Below are 23,035 nucleotides of genomic sequence, written 5' to 3'. Positions count from 1 at the left end.
TTGTTGTTGTTGTTGTCCAAGCAACAGACACTGGATTCGTCGGTCGGATTGACAAACTGACGGACTGAGTGGATGACTGACTGATTGCATGACGAACTAACGAAACTAACGAATCAACCAAGCGAACGATGCCATACACAGCACACACACACACACACACACACACACACACACATCTAAGTACAAACAACAACAAAAACAACGTCGACCTCTTAAAAGGCTGGCAACGTTGAAGAAACACAATAATGGGCTCGAACTCGGCACCGACCGGGCCTAAGTTTACTTTTGCCTTTTTCACTTTTGATATTTTGACATTTTCATTTGACAGCTGATTGAAGGGCCGCATGAAGGCGACGCGACGCTTGCCTTAGCAGCGACGTCAGCGTCGGCGTCGGCAGCGAAGCAGTATGTTTCGATTTCGATTGAACTGAACAATACGGAATAGAGCGAGACGGAAGGGAAGGGAACGAGACGGGAGATCGGCAGTACGACGAAACGTTGAAGCAACGAAGCAACGCTGTTGCTAGGTGCCGTATTGGGGCAGAGCGACGGTGTCAAGTGCCGCACAGTGGCACAACACGAAAAGCCTTTCATAGTTTGTGTACGACAATAATATTTATTTTTTATAAAAATGTATGTACAATAATAATTGCATGCAGGTCACATTTTTTATACAAATTTTAGTACAACTATAATTGCAGATTATATTTAATCAAAATTATATCCTGATATGATATACAAAAACAAATAAATTATTTAGTTTTTTTTCTGAATATTGCAAGTTCAGAAAATATTGATTTTGTAATTATAGAAATTATAGAACAAATTTTAATGGAATTTAATAAAATATAAAAATTCAAATTCATATGATAACTACTTAAGGGGCTGTCCATATATTATGAAATCACTAAGAGTGAGGAATGGGTGAGCGAAATGATTATGTTCCTCGAAGCATTACTTTTGGTTATATGGGGGGAGGGCGTCAAAAATCACGAAAAACGTGATTAATACATAAACGAAATCAAATATCACATCAATTTTTTATTCAAAAAGATAAACTTTAACTTTTAAAACTAAAATTCAAATATTCGTAAGATTCCAATTTCAGATTATTTTAAATATTGTACAACACAAAAGTTAGACATATCGATTAGAAAAGCATAAATAATTATCGATATGCAAAGATATCATTTTATTACTCAGGCAAATCAGTAATTTTGAAATATCAATGTTTTTATTCTCGTAAATATATATTTCAAAATGTGTCACATTTTATTGTATATATATAATTCTTTTATTGAAATAATAAAGAGTTGTTCGAAAGTTTAATTTTGTCCATATATGTAAAAAAAAAAAAACAAAATTTCAAATAAATGTTATACCAAGAATAAATATTTGGTTTACGCAAATCTATTTGAAGTTATTATTAGATTTCATTCCATATAAATATTCCTTGTACTACTGTGCGTTGGCTAGTGTGAATCGACGGGGTTTCTGGTTGCGGGGGCGTTTTCAGCGTTCAGTCCATATGAATGTGTGACATGTTTGTCGAAAATGTTCAATGATGTTTGGCTCTCATTGTTGTTGTTGTTGCTGCTGTTGTTGGTTTGCCTTTTGCCTGATGGATAAATGAACGGGGACGGTGTTGGGGATGGCGAGGGGAGAGGTTAGGTGTTCATTTGCTGCAGGCCAAGTTTGCGCCTAATGGCGTCGCCAGCGTTTACTTTTAGCGTCAAGTGTCGCATGCGTTGTTGTTGTTTATGTTGTCGTGCCTGGGTGTGTTTTTTCTTCTTTCTTTTTTTTTGTGTCTTTTTGCCGTGTTTGTCTAACTGCACTTGACAGTTGGTGAGCATTAGCCTTATTCAATTTACTACTTTGCCCCGCCCCGCTCCGCCCCATCCTCGCCTCCGTCCACATCTTTGCCTCCGACTGTGACCGACCCCGTTGGCCACTTCGTGTCCAGCTTGGTTGGAAATTAAATGGTCGCCAGCTTCTTGGAATCGCACTTCATCTTTGCATTTAATTGCCCCAAAGGTAGCGAGTTGTGTGACCTCTGCTAATTAGCTAACAAAGTTGGCTTTTATTTCCCCCCACCTTAGTAAACTTCTGTTGCCTCTTCACTCTCGCTTTCCTCGTCATTATGCTACTTAATCGAAAAGGTTTTTCCCTTTCATTAGCTGCAGGTGAAAAGTAATTGTAGTGGGCAGTAAAAGTGGAGGAACTATTAATCTATTATTGATGTGTTACATATTTTTCACTTGCAGATCTTTTTATTTCCAGAAATCATTGCATAGTAAGAAGACGACGAATAAAGAATACTTATAAAGAAACTTGTGTACGAAAATAATTATAAAAAGAAAAAAATCAATCATTACAAAAATCAAGTTTAAATTTGGTTTGCTTATTGCATAACTTTAATGTTTATAATCGATTTTATGGATGTTTTCAAGTTGGTTAGATAAAGTTCTTTGTGTTAATAGTGTATATATTCTTTTTTGTAATCCTAAATCCAAATATTTATGATTTATTTTACTCCTTCATTTATTGCTTGGGGCGAATAAGCATCTTAACTTCTTTAAGGTCAATCGAATACCATTTTAGCTCTCTCCCATTTCTTACATTTAAGTTACTGTAAAAAATGCAAGAATATGTATGTATATATGAATGCACAAAAACCTTTTAAATTATTTACCACTGATAGCAATGTTCAAACCACCAGCCAGAATGGTTATTAAGAGCACAGCTATAATTGTAACCAACGTCGTTGTCGCGATCGTATGTTGAGAATTTCATGCTTCGGTGGCGTCTAAGGCAATCGTCAGTGCTTGCGTTTCCATTGTATTTACCCAAACGTAGTCGGTAACCATTCCTTTCGTTAGCTATTTGAAAGTCGTCGTAATGAGCGTAATATGCGGTGCCATTTAAGGCAACCAGATGCACATAAAGCTCGTGGGGTCGAGAGCTTGTCAGACGATGGATTTTCTCCAATCCAAGGAAAAAGTCGCTTTGCATGGAACCGAATCCTTCACGATAGGTGGCCCAATCTCTATTGAAATCCTCATCTCCACCAACTCGCTGTTGTATGACTATCGCACCTGGTCCAACTAACTGACTATCGCATAGAACATCAAAGGAACCTAAATCATCAAAGCTGATTTCGTGAACACCCTGGACATAGGGAATACAACTTGATGGAATTTTATTATTTAATTTAATAATTTCTGACTTATTTTGACTCGCCTCTGTTTGTAACTCTACAGTTTTCTGATTATTTGCCACACTTTCATCCTTTTTATTAGGACTAGAATTTATTTTCTTGAATTCATGTTCACAATTTTCTAATTTGTTGAATTTTTCTGCTGAATTCATTTTACATTCTTCAAAAAGTTGTTGTTTGAGTAAATCAATCTGAGACTGCAATTTCTCACTAAATTGCAGACTATTATCTGTCGTTTGTATATTCTTTTTCGGCTCTTTTAATTCTGATTTATCACTGATATTAATCTTTGCAATTTCTTTGTCCTTATCAAGAAGACTTGAATTTAGTTTTTTGATTTCAACATTTAATCTATCTAACTCCGCAGATTTACTCGCTAATTCGTCTTTACATTTCTCATTGCTATCTGTTAAAATACTATCTATTCTCTTTTGGAAATCGATTTGAGATCGCAATTCTTTTATCAATGCCTCATTTATTTCCTGCTGAACTAACTTTTCTCTTAAGTCCTTAATGATTCTATCTTTCGATTCACTTTCCATTAAATCTTCGCTCACTTGGCGCAAGTAATCTAGCATAGGCTTAACAACGGAGTAAGTATAACTGCGACACTGTTGTTCCATTTCTCGGTTCAGATCACAAGTCTGGCAGAGATAAAGAATATTCACTCTACGCACTCACTTTACGTATTGAATGTCTTCTCTCACCTCGTCCATAAAAGCTGCAGCAGCGGAGAATTGTTGTGCTAAAAGTATCACAACTACATTAAATAGAGAATGTCTCATTTTGATTTGACAACTGCACTCGATGAAGTACATAAGAGAACTAATTTCGAATTAAATTGCATTTAAATATGCGTATTTTCAGATCAAGTGACGCAAAAGTCTCAATTGATTAATCAGGTCTGATAACCTATTCAAACTCACATCGGAATTTGTCAGGAAAATAGTTGCATTTCCGTCTATAGAGTGAAAACTATACACTCTGAACATTCGCTCGAGCAGAGATTAACAGATTAACAATGTTAACTTTACTCATTAGTGCGATGCATTCTCTAAGGAAGATTTCCTTTAAAGTTGGAGGACTTTGATAGTTTCACCAGGAGAGTTTTCACTGTATTTACGATTATGTACATTGTCCGTATTATATATTGATAATACAGAAAAGTACAAAATAAAAGTACACAGCCAAGATTAGCATGAGTTTGACATTGCTGCGCTGACTTTTTAAGAATAGGGAATCATACCTGATACAAATACAATGAATGTCATAAAATCTTTGTAGCTCATTTTAAATTTATTAATTGTTGTATTATTTTGATACCGACAATCCATAGGGAAAACCTATATTATAACTTTGAAAGAGGTAGAAGGAGGCATCTATTTAAACAATGTTGATCAAAAATAACAAATATTATTACTGGGTATCTTGAAGTCTAGCAATCGTAACTACATTTTTTGTAGTAAGCAACAGATTCTTCTGAGATGTTTCAGTTAATTGCTCTTTTCTCAGCTACACTGAATCTCGCTCTCTACAGCTTAGCGACTATTAAAGAGCACTGCTTCCGCCTGTGAATATCAAAGCAAAGTCGCTCTCGAGTTTCAGTCGCTTATCAGCGAAATGCTGTTGTCACTGTTTGTCTCTAAGGTATCAAGCTGCTTTGGTGACGTCATTGCCAAGTCCGAGGAGAAGAATTAACACACAATGCAGAGTGCCAAAGCCTCTCTCTTGTTAATTTTTCTATTAATTAATCACCTGAAATGGCTGCATCTATTAGAATATTGAATATTATTATTAAATATTTATTATATTATTGAATATTGAAATTTTATTGAAATATTTCTTCGACTCACAGCATTTTATATAATATATATATAACAGATTTTCAATTTCGATTTTCTAGTTATTTATAATTTTATATTCATTATATTGGGCGTATCATCATAGTAAGTTCTTTAACATGGACGCCGCATATTAAATTAGAAGGGAGTCCAGATCGTTCACTATATACAAAAGGAATACAAAATTTATTATAAATATGGGCAATTCTCTGATGTCGAATGCGACATTTGTACGCATTCAAACTGAAAAAAAACATGTGCCACGACATTATTTTAATTTTGTAAAAATTGAAACTTATAGCTCTCGGTTAGCACTATAATTGGTGCTAAGATGGATTTTGGGCAATTGTTCGTTTTCAAGAAAATTGCAAAAATGTTGCGCATTCGCACGCGACAAAAACAGAAGTTACTTTTTCAAAAACCAGTTCAAGCACTTATTTCAGCGAAACGTGCAATTAATTTTAATGTATTATGCATATATTTATCTAAATAGTGTATTTGGGTTGACTTAAAAATATTAAGTTGTCTTTTTTTAAATTAAATTTTAATCACTGTCGCACGCGACATGTCGCACGCGACATTTTTTCCATCATACTTTTTATGCTGTTTTTTTTTACTTTTTAAGTTCATTTGAAGAGCATATGAAGCATTTTCATAGTTTTTTAATATATTCAATATATATTTTTATTTTCAACTGAAATTTCATACTTTAAAAAATAACTTTAATAAAGGTAAACAAAACGAAATATATTCATAACATGTACATAAGAAACATAATTACCTATCTTAAATTACATCATTAATGTCAAAAAAATTTTTTTTATGAATATACTGTTCTAGTAGATTTCGTTTGTTGGCCATTTCAGCAAAACAAATTCATTTGGTTTATAACCGGTATACTGTGCACATTCATTCTATCATTGTTTTTAATGACAAAGTCTCAATTGGCGCTTATGACATGAAATTTATATTATTTTTTGCACATAAAAAGAGTATGCATCATCTACACTAAAAAAAAAAAATAATTTAACGAAAAAAAAAAAAAATTTTTTTTTTGCCATGTCGCACGCGACAAACTTTCAAAAATTCTTAAAAATGAAGTTGTGCTTATATTCATTCAAATTTTATTTTATTATATTTGGTAGCAAAAGATGTGTTTGGACACAATTTTGCATGCTCAATGGACAAAAACTTTAGATGCACTCATAACAAATGCTGTTTTTCACTGTCGCACGCGACAAAAATAGAAGCTGATTAGCTGAAAAGAAATTTACCGTTATTAGCTATTGCATCATTTCTTTTATATATTTTGTATATTCCTTGGATATTAAACAAGATATTAAACTAAGGGTATCAATGCATACTGACTCCCTTTAAGGAAATGAATCAAAACAAAACTTGCAGTAGAAATCTTCAAAACAGAACTTTTGCTCATCTTCGACTTTGCATTGAAATTTTTCAAAATGTGTTATGAGTAAATGGAAAAATCGTTTATATTAGTTAAATGTAATATTTTCCCTATAAACAAATGTGAAGAAAACATGCTTTTATAGAGTTTGAATTTTTTGGCGCCGGTTGCACTTTCTAGAGAATTGCCCATATGTGTATATTAACCGTACACAAATCATCTAAAATATTATATTTACCATATATCGCAGTCATTATACCACCAGCCAAATTTGTTTAAAGAAGCACAATTATCTTTATGTTGGTCATTGTCTCGATCGTATGTTGAAAATTTCATATCTTCATATAGTTTGATGTCGCCTTTAGAGTACGCTTTAAAGATTTTAACCAATTTCAGCGCGTATCCACTGTTTTCATCAGATATTTGAAAATCGTCATAATGAGCGGTGTAATTGCTGCCATTTTTGGCAACCAAATGCACATAAAGCTCGTGGCGTCGAGAACTCGTCATACGATGAATTTTCACCAGTCCAAGGAAAAATTCGCTATCCATGGAGCCGAATCCATCGCGATAGAAGGCCCAATCTCTATTGAAATTCTCCTTTCCACCAAAAACTCGGTGTAGAATGACTAACCAAATACCATCATGTGTTGGGCATTTGCTACATACAACTTTGGATAAACCAAAACGAGGAAGGTGGATAAAATGAATTCCAGGTCTACTTTCAAAAGAAGAACAATCTAATGGAACATTATTGTGTAATGTTGAATACAATTTATAATTTTCCGCTTCACATAACTGGTTATCTTTTTCTATCTTTAGCAACTTTGTGTGACTCTCCAGTAATAGCAACTCAACTGTTTTTTGATATTTTATTACATTTTGGATCTCTGCATTATATCTCGAAATACTTATATCCTTTTCAATAAGACTGTTATTTAGTTTGCTCACTTGTACGTCACAAATTTCGAATTTCTTAGATTTATCTTTATATTCTTCAAAAAGTTTAGATTGTATTGTTAATTTGTCAATACATAGTTCCTGCAATTTCTCTATTTCATTATTTTTGCTGATATTAATCTTTGCAATTTCTTGATTCTTTTCAAAAAGGGTAGAATTTAGTTTTTTTCATTTCAACATTTAATCTATCTAATTCCGCGGATTTACTCTCTATTTCGGTCTTGAATTTCTTATTGTTCTTAGTTAGGGTTTCTATTCTCTTTTGGAAATCGATTTGAGATCGCAATTCTTTTATTAATGCCTCATTCATTTCCTGCTGAACTAACTTTTCTCTTAAGTCTTTTATAATTATATCTTTTAATTTGCTTTCTTGTAGCTCTTCGCTCACTTGACCCAAGTAATCTAGCATAGGCTTAACAACGGAGTAAGTATAACTGCGGCAGTGTTGTTCCATTTCTCGGTTCAGTTCACAAGTCTGGCAGAGATAAAGAATATTCACTTTTAGCACACACTTTACAAAGAGAGGACATCTCTCTTACCTCGTCCATAAAAGCTTCAGCAGTAGAATGTTTTTGTACTAAGAGTATCAAAACAACAGTTTTTATAATTCGATTCATTTTGAATTTGACAACTGCACTCGATCCAGCGTAAAACGGAACTAAATGATGCCGAATTAAATTTAAATTTATTGTGTTAAATTCTAACTAGGCGAGTCTAAAAACACTTATTTATGTAGCCTACGAAGTGCAAGTCACAGCAAATATCAACATGATTTGACATTAAGAATTGACCGTGGCTATTTTTAAAATCAAGTGTGATAACCGATAGCATCCAAAGCAGTATTTGGCAAGCAGTTTTGACTCTCCTTCACTACAGTGAAAACTCTAGCTAAAAATGTTGGGTGTATAATAACTACAGATCAGATTAAATTTCAGATTTCAGTTATTTAAAATGTAACTTAATTTTTATATTGTAATGTAATATACAATGTAATATTAAAAAAAAGTGAAAGATAACTCCTTTATTTTATGATTCTTGAAAATTTGGTTGCGATCAGATAAAAAATGTTGAAGTTATTTGAGAAATTCTTTTGTATCCTATAGGGAAAAATCTGGTATATTTTTTACTCTATGGTCTATTTTGAATGTAGTAAATCAATGTAATATATCGACAAATATAGCCTTTGGAAATTTTTTCAGTATTTTCCGGTATATTTGTTAGGTATATTTTAACCGGTATAACCGCACTGTTTTGCTTTTATTCGAAATTAATTTATTGCCCTCTCTTCTCAGCCACAGTGAATTCCACTCTCTAAAGCTTAGCGAATGTTGCTTCCGTCTGAGAGAATCAAAGCGAAGTCACTCTCGAGTCTCAGTCACTTATCAGCGAAATGCTGTTGTCACTGTTTGCCTCTACGGTAGAAAGTTTCCGTGCTATCGCCCTGATGATGTCCAAGTCCGGGGCAAGTGTGCCAAAGAGAGACTTTGGCTATTGTCAATTTTCCTGTTGATTAATCACCTAAAATAGCTGCATCACATATGTAAATAGATCAGAAATTGTATTGCCGAACTGCAGCTGTTATTGATAAAAGAATAGTACCTCGAATTATCACAGGAAAGATATAGGATATTCGAATTTTAAGATCATCATCTTCTGCTTACAATGTCAATTAACACACCAATTGGCATTTCTATTGAAATATCTCTTCGATGGATAGCATTTTATTTAGAAAAATATTCATTAAACAGAGTTTGTTAATTCCCATTTTGTAATGATTAATAATTATGCTATTATATGGGGCGTATCAGCATCTTAAATTCTTTAATATGGACGCCACATATTAAATTGGACTCCATTCCATTGTGATTACTGTATAGAGAATGCAAAAATAAAACATTCATTACAAATATTTGTATAAAAATCTTCAAAAATATTTACCAAAACGAGCAAGCTTTGTGCCACCAGCCGTATTTGGTTAACGAGGCACAATTAAAATCTCGCATGTCATTGTCTCGATCGAATGTTGTGAATTTCATGCCTTCATGGTAGCTGAGTGTGATGGGATCATGGGAATTCCATTTACCCAAATTCAGCACGTATCCACTGTCTTCATCAGATATTTTGAAATCGTCATAACGAGCGGTGTAAATGCTGCCATCTTTGGCAACCAAGTGCACATAAAGCTCGTGGCGTCGAGAACTCGTCATACGATGGATTTTCTCCAACCCAAGGAAAAATTCGCTATGCAAGGAGCCGAATCCTTCGCGATAGGTGGCCCAATCCCTATTGAAATTCTCCTCTCCACTAAAAATTCGCTGTTGTATGACTAACCAACTATCACAAAGAACATCGAAGAAACCAAGACCAGGAACGTTGATCTTATGAATTCCATAATTGCCTCCAAAGGAAGTGCAATTTGATGGAATATTATTGCGTAATGTTCTATTTAATATATCATTTTCTTCTTGACATAACCGGTTATCATTTTTTTTAATTAGTAACTCTTTTTGCTTTCCCTCTAACTGCCACTCAACTGTTTTCCGACTATCCATCAAACTACCGATCTTTTCGTTATTTCTTGAAATAGTTTCATCCTTTTCAATAAGACTGGAATTTAGTTTGCTCAATTGAACCTCACAAGCTTCTAATTTGTTGGATTTATCTACTAAATCGTCTTTACATTCTTCAGAAAAATTTGATTCTGTTGTTAGTCTATCAATAGTTTGTTTCTTTAAATCAACTTGAGATTCCAGTTTACTTAATTTCTCGACTTCAGTTTCACACAATTTAAGATTGTTCTCTGTTTCTTGTATTTTGTTTTTCTGATCTGTTAACTGCAATTCTGAATTTTTTTTGCTGATATTCATTCTAGCAATTTTTTTATTCTTTGTGGTAAGAATAGAATTTAGCTCTTTCAGTTCAACTTCTAAACTATCTAACTTCATGGTTTTACTCTCTAATTCGGCCTTGCATTTCTTATTGCTCTCAGTTAGACTATCTATTCTCTTTTGATAATCGATTTGAGATCGTAATTGCTTTATTAATGCCTCATTCACTTCCTGTTGAACCAACTTTTCTCTTAAATCCTTTATAATTCTATCTTTTGCTACGCTTTCTTGAAACTCTTCTTTCATTTGACGAAAGTAGTCTAACATTGAGCCGCATTGTTTTCCCATTTCTCGGTTCAGCTCACAAGTCTGGCAAAGATAAAGAATATTCACTTTTAGCACTCACTTTATACATTAAATATTATAGTTCACCTCCTCTATGACAGCTGAAACACTAGAAAATTGTTGTACTAAGAGTATCAAAAATATATATTTTATAATTCGATTCATTTTGATTTTGACAACTGCACTCGATCCAGCATAAAACGAAACTAACCGAGTCCGAATTAAATTTAAATTTAATATGTTCGCAAAGTGCAAATCACCGCAAAGATCAACATGATTTGACACTAAAAATTGAGCATGCTTATTTTTAAAGTCGAGTGTGATAACAGATGACCTTCAAAGCAGTATTTGACAATTACATAGCATCATTTTTGACTCTATGAACTACAGTGAAAGTTCTCATAGCAAACATCTCTTCTAATACAACTTTTTTTGAGTTGAGTAAACTTAAGACTGCACAATATTCTCTCACCTGCTTCACTTATTATTCGAAAGTGTCCGACCAAGTGAGTTTTTACTGTAACTTATAGAATAAAAATTGCTTCTATATAATTTCCAAATACTGCTTTGTTGGTATGTGCCAAGTAAATATATACGCATCTGTATGTCGAAAATACATCATAGATCAGCATGAGTTTAATCTTGGATTGTTATGATTTTATAGTCCCGAATGACGCATGACTAAATGACGCACAATGAGACAGTGACGCTTAAGCTCAAGGTAGTGTATCGAAGTATATATAGCATTATTTTGTGGATTGTGACTATAACTTGCGTTCAAAAACTGTTTGCATTGGATAATGGAAGTGTCTCGAATTTGAGTACATACAATAATTACTACAGTATTTGTGACTCCCGAAAATTTGGTTGCGATCTGATTAATAATGTTGAAGTTATTTAAGAAATTCTTTTGTTTGATACTTACTTTATGATATATTTTGAATGAAGTACTATATAAATATAACAATTAGCAGTATATTAATTTGGCATATTTTCATAATAATACCGCACTGATTTGCTTTTAATACTAGAATGAAGTGAGTGAACTGCGTCGCCCTATTTTCATTTTTCGCCAAATAAGAATGTTACTTTACATCCGATCTATGTACGTGAACTACTTTATATAATTTTATTCTTTTTTATAGTTTTGATTGGTTAGTTTGTGATTTGAATTTAAATTCGTTCACTTTTTGAAATATGTATTATCACGTTTTGCAGTCATGAACAGTTCGCCAGCCTCATTTCGTTGATAAACTGCTGAACACTTGCTCAAACTCGGGGCATACTCATTCGTATAATTCATATTTGTGAATAGAAAGTGGCAACTGAGACTCTTCACGTCGAGTGTTATGCAGACTTGCCGTATAAGTATACATTTAATGTAATTGTGTAATCCCAGGAGAAAAACATCCCAAAAACGTTGCTGTCGTGTTGCAGGGTAGAGACCTATTGTAGATGAACTGAAGAACAAATTACATTGCCATTTCCACATTTCTGCGGGTGCTTCTCGTGCTTCTACTTGTTTTGGCTGCACTGCGTTTTCTGTTGTTTTTTTGTATTTTATTTTATTTTATTCTCATTTTTTTTAGCTGCTGAGATTCTTGAGTGCTTGAAAGCACCATAGGTCGTCGCCAGCTATACGAAATGGGAGGTTAGGAGGTAGATAGGGAGTTGTTGGGTTGCTCGTACAATGCACACACCATATATAGAGAGTATAGTACTACCTCTTGGGTCGAGGTAGTCGCTGCGTGGCTGGACGAGCGCTTGGAGTGGCGTTCAAAACGAATTTGCCACAGCACTTGAGCGCTTAACAAGCTGCCAAGAAGGACGCAGGACGCTGAACGCTGAGCGCAACGCGAAGGATATGGCAACGCTGGCCATGTAATATTCAACAACAAACAGCAACAACGGCTGCGATAATAATGACGGCAAAAACAATTGCAACAACGGTAAACAAGCATTCGCTCGACACGCTCGCCACTTGAAAGGCAGGCAGCAACAACAACAAGGTGGCAAGGGTGGCAAGAAGACTCCTTGAAGGGAGAGAACAAGCATGAGGAGCAGAAGCAACTCGAATGGCAACTGCAGGAGGGCACTGCACAGAGAGAAATAAATATATATATATATTCATTAACGATGAGATTAATAATACTTTCCCCAACATTATTAATATATTCCAATTTTAAATTACGTTTAAATTAATGAAATTAAAATTAAATTATGTTGAATTTAATGCATTTCAAATAAATTTCAAATACAATTTAATGAATATCGAATATATTTAAAATTAAATTTTGTTGAATTTAGGAAATATTTTCCTTGTGTCCATTTTTTGTTTTGTTTTTCAATTAGTTTAAGTTAGTATATATAATAATTAATACAATGGGAATTATTAAAAATAGTAGTTCTTCCTCTTAAACTACTATTTAGAATATGTTAAAGGAAAGGTTATTCCCATGTGTCTCTAGCAGAGTCTTTTGATATACTTTGTACTATATTCATAAAAGTTAATAAACATATATACATAACATTTAATATTACTTATTTTTCGCAATTACAATGTGAACTAAGTTTCTTTTATGTCAGATATAAAATGTATTACTAATCAAGTGAAATAAGCACGCCAACAGCATTTACATATATTCTTTTATGTTCTCATTCTATAATTTAGATTGCATCGCTATTGAAAGTTCATTTGTTTAGTTTGAATGTAGTTTGTAGTTTTTCGCTCGGTGTAGCTAGGGAGTATGAGTTGGCATTATGTAGAGAGTTCACTGTAGTAGCACGCAATCACGCGCACTCGCTGCGCTTAAAGGACACCCAGACACACAGGAGGCACGTCAGGGATCGAAATGGGACGGGCGACGGTGAGGTTGCGGGGTAGGGTTGGGAGGCTGCGCTGCGCTGCGTTGCCCATTGTTGCTGTGTAATAAGCATTAATAGGGTGCTCACCGGGTGCTGGCGTTGCTGTTGCCGTTGCTGTTGCTGTTGCTCCTGCCGGTTGCTGTCCTATTCATTCCGAAAGTTGTTTTTGTTTATCTGTCAACATGCAACGGCGGCTGCACAAACAACTTGCCACCAGCCACGTTACCATGGGGCAAAACTGCAAATAATAGATCTACATAGATACACTTATATACTACATAGTATGTATATATACTTGTCTATATACAGTCTAGTTCTTAACTTTAATTCTAATTGGTTTCTGTCCTGGAATGTGGCCAGTGGAAATGACAAGAATGTTGTGCAAGTGTTGAGCGATTGCCTAATAAATTGTTCGTTTTTGTGGCGTGAAATAAATGTGTTCAAGTGGGTTTTTATCTGCAACTGCCTAATTACAAACTCTACACAATTTCTATAACACTTGTGCAAGATTTGTACATTTTCATATACAATAAGCATTTATATAAACTTTGTAAAACTGTTTTAATATAGAAAACTATTTTACTTATATTGCCATTGTCTGTAAACAATATATATAAATATATTAATATATGGATTGCAATAGTATAATATAGTATTTGGTATATTTTGAACACAATAGTATAATGATATACCAAATATAGTTTTCGGTATATTTTAGTATTTATTTAAGAATAATACAGCACTGTTTCGCATAGCTCTAGCTTTCTTTCTTCTGCTTGTTATACATCTATTTTTCTTTTATTCACTTAACATTTGAATTTATGGCTTGACATATTTGTGGCAATGGCTTTGGCAAATTTGCCCACAGTGCCACGTCAGCATCATTCGTCAATTGCCAGTTTGCTTACCCAGCGTCATCTCCATCGTCATCGTCATCGTCATTCCCGTTCTCCATTCTCCATTTCTATTTCCATTTCCATCTCTGTGCTATGCTTATTCCCATTAGCGTTGCTTCTTTCGCATTTCTTGCTAACATTACGTTGATAATAATGATGAGAATTGCGATGATGCCGATGACGATGATGATGATGATGATGATGATGATAATAATGACAGAGAATGAGAATGATGTGAATGACGTTGGCGCAACGTCAGCAGCGCGTGTGAGAAATCATCTTTTTAATTTTCACAATCAAATGTTGTTTTTCTTATTATTAATAATCTTTTTTCCTCCCATTCTTTTTTTTTTGCCGCCCATTCGCATTTGCCAGGCTTTGGCATCGAGTGCCATTGGCAGTGGGAGTTCAGTGCTAAGGGGCAGGGACAGGGACAGGGGGAAGGGACAGGGGCAACGCAGCTGGCCAAAATTGTAGCTGTCGCGTTGTGTGGCAGTCAAGACAGACAGACGGACGGGGGCGACTGTTTGCAGGGTGGGAGGGTGAGAGTCACGAGTTTTGTTTTGTGGTTTATTACACGCAAATAAATTAAATTTATGTTTGTTTCCATTTCCCCTTTCCCATTTCACTACCGCCGCTCGCCTCTCTATTCTCCTTTCCCTTTATCGCTCTGCGTGTGCACATTTGTTTTCATTTGCGTTTTGTAATTTTTCCTATGCGATTTTCCCAAACACTTTTATAAACTGCCCCCACCTCGGATACTACACTACAAGAAATCAGAAGGAATATATTTTGCTGTATATATTTTAAAGGGTATAACTGTCGCCCACCTCTGCTTATTATTATTTTGGTTCAATTTACTTTTGCAATAATATTTCTTATAATTAAATTGTTTTGTTGATAATTCGATATAAATTATTGTTATATTTTTCGTTTGATGAGATTGATTTTAGCAAGCATAAAATAAGAATAAAATATTTGCATTTTAGGCTTGTCTTATAATATCTATTTCCGTAACTGATTCAATTTGATAGTAAAAAAATGATAATACAAATTTATTATTAATTTGCGAAATATTTTACTTACTATATGTACTGAGAATTTCAATCACTTGAATTTCTCTCAGTGTTTTGTTACCTCTCTCACACTCGCACTCTCGCCCTCATTTCGTTTTTTTTTTGTGTGTGTCGTTTTTGATTGTCTGCAGCTCTTTATTAATTTGATCATTTTATGATTGCTGTTGTTGTTATTGTTGCTGTTGTTGTTGTTGTTGTAATTAACCTTTTGTCTTTCGCCCGTTTGCTTGCTGCTCATTTGTTCGCTTTGCTCTATTTGCCTGTCCAGTGCCACTTTCTCTTCCCTTTCCTCGCCTCTAAGGGTCCCTTTGTCTTTCTGTCTTTGTGCTAGGACCAAACTCCAGTCCCAATCCCTACACCATTGCCATTCTCCTTCCCATTCCCAATTCTCCCCATTGGCACAAAGGTCTGGGTACCCTTACCTTTTGACCTGTCGTTGTTGCCGTGTGTTGTGTTTGACTTCTATTTTTGGCTCTTTGTCGGCAGAGATGGACACACGAAACACTTTTTAGTGGGCAATTATGCACTTGACATTTGATGAGGGCTCCTCTCTTTCTTTCTCTGGCTTTATACGCCCAGTGGATGTCAGTTGTACCTGTTAACTGTGCTGTGCTTACCTGTCATGCAGTCTTCGTGTAATTATCGCATAAACAACACTGTGTGAATGAAATCCCCAGGGCGTATTTCGGATTGCGGCTAGTTAGGAAAATTCTCTTGGTATCATTTACTCAGTGGGGTTCTGCTTCGATTTTAGGTTGATATCAATTGTATTATATTATAGTTGTATATTTGGTGCACGTTTAGAAGCCTGCATTTTTAACGAATTTCTGACTTTCAAGATTTCACCATAATTTAATTCTGAGCTCAACAATATTTTCCGGTTCACTGAAATCAGATTGTTTTTTATTTAAATTCTCCAAATGAATTTATTTTGTTGTTGCTCAACATTTTAATTCTTATATAAATTTATATTAAGATTTTTCCTCTTTTGGCGTCAATTGAGCATTAAAACAGCCGGGGCAAAGTAACCAAACGCTGGCAAACTCATTAAAATTTTACGAACTTGGGCGCAGTTTTTCACATTTTATGACTTTTGCCAGCGTCTTTTTATCCGGCGATTCACTTCTCTCTCTTCCCTTCCCTATCTCTCTCTCTTTTCCTCGCTTTTCATGCTGCGGCACTTTGTCTAATTTCATAGCGAAAACGACTTTCAAGGACCTTCAAAAGAAATTCCAAATTTTGATCACGTTACGTTTTTTAATTGTTCCCCTGCGGCGTGGCTCATTTAAAAAGAGTCTCGTCCCCTCTCTAGGCTTGACTGTTCCTGGTCCTACCCTCTTTCCCGTTTCCCCTCCTTGTAATTGAGACCTTGGCATGCGTGTGAAGAATTCTCGGTTGCTTATTTAAAATAGGCAGAAATTACTTGAAACTTTTATTGAGATTCGTTTTTTGCCAGATATTTTATTTTGTTTTTCCTCTTCCAATTCCAATTTCCATTCCCATTCACGTTTTGTTGTCTCTTTTGCCTTTTTCCAATAATTGCATAGAAGTTTTACGAGGACACCCGACGCCCCGTCAGCGATTTTCAAATTAGCCTCAAGCAATTTAAATGCTGTAAAATATATAAAAATAACATTAAGTAACCCAACACCCCAAGCATTTTGTTCCCTCTCCTTCTCCGTCTCTCTCGCAAGCCATCATCATATATGTATGTATGTTTTTTTATGATACATCTTTAGCTGACGGTTAGCCCTTAAAGGACTCAAGCCAAGGATGCAATTATTCTTATGCGAATTGCCTATTAACTGACAAATAGCCCCATTTCAGTCTGATGAGTCACTTTTAACGCTGACATAAGCTTATTAGCGATACATGGCCTGTAAACATATACGAATTTATTGGCTACACTGCGAGAAATGCGGATGAAGTATTTTTGCATGTTTAAATATCTATATATCTATATCTATATCTATATCTATATCTATATCTATATCTATATCTATATCTATATCTATATCTATATCTATATCTATATCTATATCTATATCTATATCTATATCTATATCTATATCTATATCTATATCTATATCTATATCTATATCTATATCTATATCTATATCTATATCTATATCTATATCTATATCTATATCTATATCTATATCTATATCTATATCTATATCTATATCTATATCTATATCTATATCTATATCTATATCTATATCTATATCTATATCTATATCTATATCTATATCTATATCTATATCTATATCTATATCTATATCTATATCTATATCTATATCTATATCTATATCTATATCTATATCTATATCTATATCTATATCTATATCTATATCTATATCTATATCTATATCTATATCTATATCTATATCTATATCTATATCTATATCTATATCTATATCTATATCTATATCTATATCTATATCTATATCTATATCTATATCTATATCTATATCTATATCTATATCTATATCTATATCTATATCTATATCTATATCTATATCTATATCTATATCTATATCTATATCTATATCTATATCTATATCTATATCTATATCTATATCTATATCTATATCTATATCTATATCTATATCTATATCTATATCTATATCTATATCTATATCTATATCTATATCTATATCTATATCTATATCTATATCTATATCTATATCTATATCTATATCTATATCTATATCTATATCTATATCTATATCTATATCTATATCTATATCTATATCTATATCTATATCTATATCTATATCTATATCTATATCTATATCTATATCTATATCTATATCTAGTATATCTGTAATTTCTCTTAGTGTACCTTACAATATGAAGACATAATCGCAAAGCCCATTTGATTTTAACGATTGAAAATCTGTATTCTGTCAAATTTAAGTATGATTGAAATTAAGTTAATTAGCGCGAATTACGCTTAATGTAGGGGAAACTGTTAAACGGAAGTCTGCTTTATTATTGAGCATGAATTTATCTGCGAATATTTGCATTTTATATGGATTCCACCATTTTTTAAAGCGGAGACAGCTAAAGTTAGACTAAGATATGCTTAAACTAATATGCTTAAATAAAGTTCATCCCCTTTATTCATATATATTATTAAGCTTTCGATTAGCTTGTAGCGCATAATCTATGGAGAATGTTATGAAATTTTGCTGTGGTAATTATCTGTGGCAAGTGGCAGCAGCAGCTGGTCGTGTTTTCAGCATCTGCCACATGTTTTTGGGTGGGGCGGTATGCGAATTATGCATTATGCACGTGACTTGCCACACGAAGTGGCAAACGTTCGTTGTCCCAGTTTAATTCACGTGCGAATTTATTAGATTTTCATCAGAATAAACAATGCGTCGTCCAACGGCATTTAATTGCTTAATTTATTAATAAACAACTGAGAGCTTCTCGGTCTCATTTGAAACCAGCAGCCAGCTGTCACTACGATGAAATTGACGATTGACGCTCCGAAACCTACAGGGGAGAGAGGGGGAGAGAGAGGGGGAAAAACTTGCGCAACAAATTTGATTTTCATCACAGACAGTGAATTTTCGTCAATTTTCGCACACGCCCAAATGAGTTTTCGCCTGCGAGAAATATGCTTGAAATATGCTACAGAGAGGGGTAGAAGCAGAAGCTGAAGCAGATGAAAAAGAAGAAGAAGCAAAGCTGGCCACGGGTTTGGGATGTAATGCGAGGCGAGTCCTTTGGGAAAATTAACACTCTTTGATTAGCCTGCTGCCTGATGCCTTGCTGGCTGCTTATTACGTATACGCCCTAATGGCAGTCAATCAATGAACACTTGAGCCTTGCGTCAACTCCGCACACCCAACACGCACACGCACACGCCGATGTCCTTTGCCTGTTGTTCTTGTTGTGCTTCTTGCTGTTGTTGTTGTTGCTGCTGCTGCTGCTGTCAGGCAGAAAGTTACGCAATTTTTGCTTATTATTTTCATAATCAATATTCAATTTGGGCAAAACACTTGCCAGTCATCAGCACGCTGGCTCCTGTTGCCGCTGAAATGAGCTTCAAAGGATACACACAAGGCAACAACTGCAGATACTGTGACTGCACATTGGGCAAAGATCGCAATAAATACTAAAACATTTTTGTTCTATTCCTTTCATTACATTACAAATAAAATAGAAATAAAACAAGCATTTAATTTGTTGTATATATTTTTTAAGAAATTAAAATTTGAATTTAAAGTAATTGAATTGTATCGTAACGTTCTAATATCACTTTTGTTTTGAACAATTTCAAATGGTTTTAAATTTGATTATTGATTTGCCTTTGTGGCCACTGTGCTTGGCCCTTGTGCAAATTTCCCTTGTGGCAGCTTCGGCTGCTGAGCTGAGAGTGGTTGTGGCATCAACAGCGGCAGCAGGCTTATAATTAAACATGGAAAACGTGGAAAATGTGGCAAACGTGAGCACAAACAACACCAACAACAATGGCGGCTGCTGAAAGGGAAGCGATGTGGGTGGTTAGAGAGAAGGGAGAAGTGAGATGCGGGAGTGGAAGTGGAAGTGGGAGTCACGCGGCTGGCGTTCAAATTGAAAAAGTTATTTTGCATTCGATTATTCCACTGACAGAGAGGCAACACATTGATGCCAACGAGCATCATATTTCAGAGAGCAAACGTTCCCCATCAACCAGCCAAGCCATGTCTATAGGGTCGATGCTAGTGCTACCCTCCACAGATCATTTCATTTGGGGCTGTGCGGCTGTGGCTTTAGGCATATTTTTGCAATTTTGCGTAATATTTTGCTCATTTACACTTCGTTGCATAGTCAATGGCAATGTCTATCTCCCTCTCTCTGTCTCTCTCTTTCTTTCTATATCACCATCTCTTGTTGTAATTGACCAGCCATTGCTGCGTGGCAACAGGACAACGGATATTCAACGAGGACATCATCAACAGCTCCCAAGGGAGCGTTTTTGTTCTAGCGAAACTTTTGATTGCCATCGAATGAATAAACGAATAAATGAATGAATGACATGTGAGACTTCTCACAGTTAGCTGCTAAATTAGTTAGTTCGTTAGCTAGTTAGTTGCAGCGCACAGTTGTTTGTTGCGCTTTAATGCAGTTGCGATTCATTAGCATTAATTAGCATTTTCTATGCAGAAAGAAACGATTTCCTGTATCTGAATCCTTCTGTTCTCAATTAAATTATGAGGATACCTTTAAATTCCAGCTGTGACTTGTTGAAATTGAAATGTGCTTTTTGCACTTATCTGCAAATAGTTAACAAATCATCTACGAAAACCAAAAACAATGAAATAAATCTCTGAGTTGAGTAAGCCAAGTGGATGTAGATTCAACTGCTGCCAAGTGTCTTGTGTTTATCTTCAATAAAGTTTGAGCTATGGCCCCTTAAGCAAATTCAACACTCGAACGCAAAGTGTAATTAATATTTCAAAGCGCAACATTTATCAAAAAAGAAAAAAAAAAACAAATAAAAACAACAACAACAACAAAAACTAACAAACATTTTCGAAAGTTGAGCCAAAAACAATTAATGGCACACTCTAAGGGTCCCCTCTCCCCGCTTCCCTCAAGTCTCTCTTCCACTGTCTGGCCAAACGAAGACAGACCATAACAAAAAATAACAAAAAAAAAGGCAACTCCAAACTTGGGAGTTGTAAACTCAAACAAGATGAAAACTCCACACTCGTACATGGATTGGGATTTCGAGCCCAATAATCTGATGGGCCCCAGCGAATGGTCAGCAGACAAGACACAGTAGCCTCATGAGCATACACTGAGAGAAAATTAACTTACTGGTTAAAAGCTAAATGTATTTGCTTTAAAAAAACTTTCAAACAGAAATTTTCATCAAAAACATGGTAAGAAAATTATTATGTTGTATTTCAAAAGTGCGAATGCTCAGAGTAATTAAAAAATATATATATTTTTTTAATATAGACGGCAAAATAAATAAATAATTGGTTTTGTATTAATATAAAAAATAAACAATACTTTTATTATTATTAAAATTAATAAATTCGTTTAAAAAATATACATTTATTTATATAGAAAAATAACTAAATAAATAAAAGGTATTAATATTAAATATAAAACAATACTTCTATTATTATTAAAATGAATAAACTCATTTTATAAAATCAAATCATAATTTCATAAATTTCAAATTTTATACTTTCGCTAACGAAACGAACCTACTTTTTCTCACTGTGTAGTATTTTAATTCCATCGATTATTTATTTTATTAATTTAAACAAATATTTTTGTTAAAATCTTATTATTGTTGTATAAATGTTTTTTATACTTTGTGCTAGACTTTTTCTCACTGTGTTGTATTTTACTTCCAGCGAATACAAAAATAATTAAATGAAAATGAACCAAAAATTTCAACAAATCTTTTTGTTAAAATCTTCTCAATGTTGTATAAATGCTTTTAATTTTCAATAGTAGACTTTTTCTCACTGTGTAGTATTTAACTTCTCCGCCAAACTTCGCCCACTCCAAATGCCATGCATGTATCCATGGCTTGCATGAAAGGGCCAACAACTGGGGAATAGGGGCGCGAACTGAGGTGGAGACGGTGACGGGCTGTCGAACCCGTTGAAGCCAACTGTGATTAGTGTGGCAATCATAAATTGACCAAAAAGAGGGTGAGGTTCAATCTGTTTTTTTCTTCTTTTTTTTAGTTGTGGTTGCTCCGCTATTAAGTTCGCTTTCGGAGTGATTTACGAGTATGAAACATATTCGAGCACGAGTATCTGAAGAGAATTATACACTACACAGTCGAGTCTCGATTATTTTTTTTTGTTTTGAATAAACTAACTGTATATTTAAATAACATTTTCAGATTTATTTAATAAGAAAATATTTGAGTATGTAAGCAAACATACAAAATCTCGAAAATGAATAAAATTCCTATTTAACAAAATCTACATTTAGTAGTACAATTTATGTAGTACAATTTTTTATATACGTTCTTTTCGTTTATACTTTTATGATAAATTTATATTATATTATTTTTGTATCACCGAATATAGTTTATAGTACCCAACTTTTCAACTTAAATCGAATTAAAGCTTTTTTATCTTATAGTTTTATTAGTTCTCACAGTTTTATTTATAATTCATGAAGATTCAAATATATCAAATCATTTGTCTATATTATACATTCGTAGATTTCATTTGCAGTATTTTTAATCAAGCTTAATTTCATTTTAAGATTTTGCTGACAACAAAGACAACGAATTATTCTAAAATTTATAAATTAAACAATTTAATTTCAAGTAAATATTGCAAGATTATTTAAAGCAAGTCAATGAATTTGTACTATTAAAAGGTAACTCATTCCTGGAATCAATAGACTTTGCTTCAAAAGTCAAATTATAGCGCAAAGAGTAAAAAAAAAAACAGAAAAAAAAAACAAAAGCAACAAATCAGTTTCATTATTGTCAGTTGGTCATTTGTCTACCTCTGTGTCTGTCTTGGTCTCAGTCTGCTTTGTATTCCGTTTGTACCTCTTTTAGTTCCCCCCCTTTCTGCGCCTCATTTGGAGGAGTGTGGAACGTGGTACTCGTATATC

The 23,035-nt window shown here is 34.0% G+C and overlaps 3 protein-coding genes across 3 annotated transcripts; all 3 read right to left on the bottom strand.

Moving 5' to 3' along the window:
* Positions 1-2,320: 2,320 nt before the first annotated feature.
* LOC117568361 (angiopoietin-related protein 7-like) lies at positions 2,321-3,840 on the bottom strand. The gene is made up of 2 exons (XM_034248963.2): positions 2,693-3,840; positions 2,321-2,629 (listed from the first exon to the last, which is right to left on the bottom strand). Exons 1-2 carry the CDS (start codon positions 3,838-3,840, stop codon positions 2,542-2,544), a joined length of 1,236 nt encoding a protein of 411 aa, XP_034104854.2. The 3' UTR covers positions 2,321-2,541.
* Positions 3,841-5,073: 1,233 nt separating this feature from the next.
* Positions 5,074-7,020, bottom strand: LOC127565592 (ryncolin-1-like). Its single transcript, XM_052004865.1, has 2 exons — positions 6,705-7,020; positions 5,074-5,220 (listed from the first exon to the last, which is right to left on the bottom strand). Exons 1-2 carry the CDS (start codon positions 7,016-7,018, stop codon positions 5,142-5,144), a joined length of 393 nt encoding a protein of 130 aa, XP_051860825.1. The 5' UTR covers positions 7,019-7,020; the 3' UTR covers positions 5,074-5,141.
* A 2,109-nt stretch (positions 7,021-9,129) lies between these two features.
* On the bottom strand, positions 9,130-10,924 carry LOC117568344 (protein scabrous-like). The gene is made up of 3 exons (XM_034248931.2): positions 10,687-10,924; positions 9,365-10,623; positions 9,130-9,295 (listed from the first exon to the last, which is right to left on the bottom strand). The coding sequence occupies exons 1-3, from the start codon at positions 10,762-10,764 to the stop codon at positions 9,217-9,219; spliced, it is 1,416 nt and encodes a 471-aa protein (XP_034104822.1). The 5' UTR covers positions 10,765-10,924; the 3' UTR covers positions 9,130-9,216.
* Positions 10,925-23,035: the final 12,111 nt, after the last annotated feature.

Source organism: Drosophila albomicans, chromosome 3 (assembly GCF_009650485.2).
Source record: "Drosophila albomicans strain 15112-1751.03 chromosome 3, ASM965048v2, whole genome shotgun sequence".
Taxonomy (NCBI): domain Eukaryota; kingdom Metazoa; phylum Arthropoda; class Insecta; order Diptera; family Drosophilidae; genus Drosophila; species Drosophila albomicans.
This window is presented reverse-complemented; position numbering and strand designations above follow the sequence as displayed.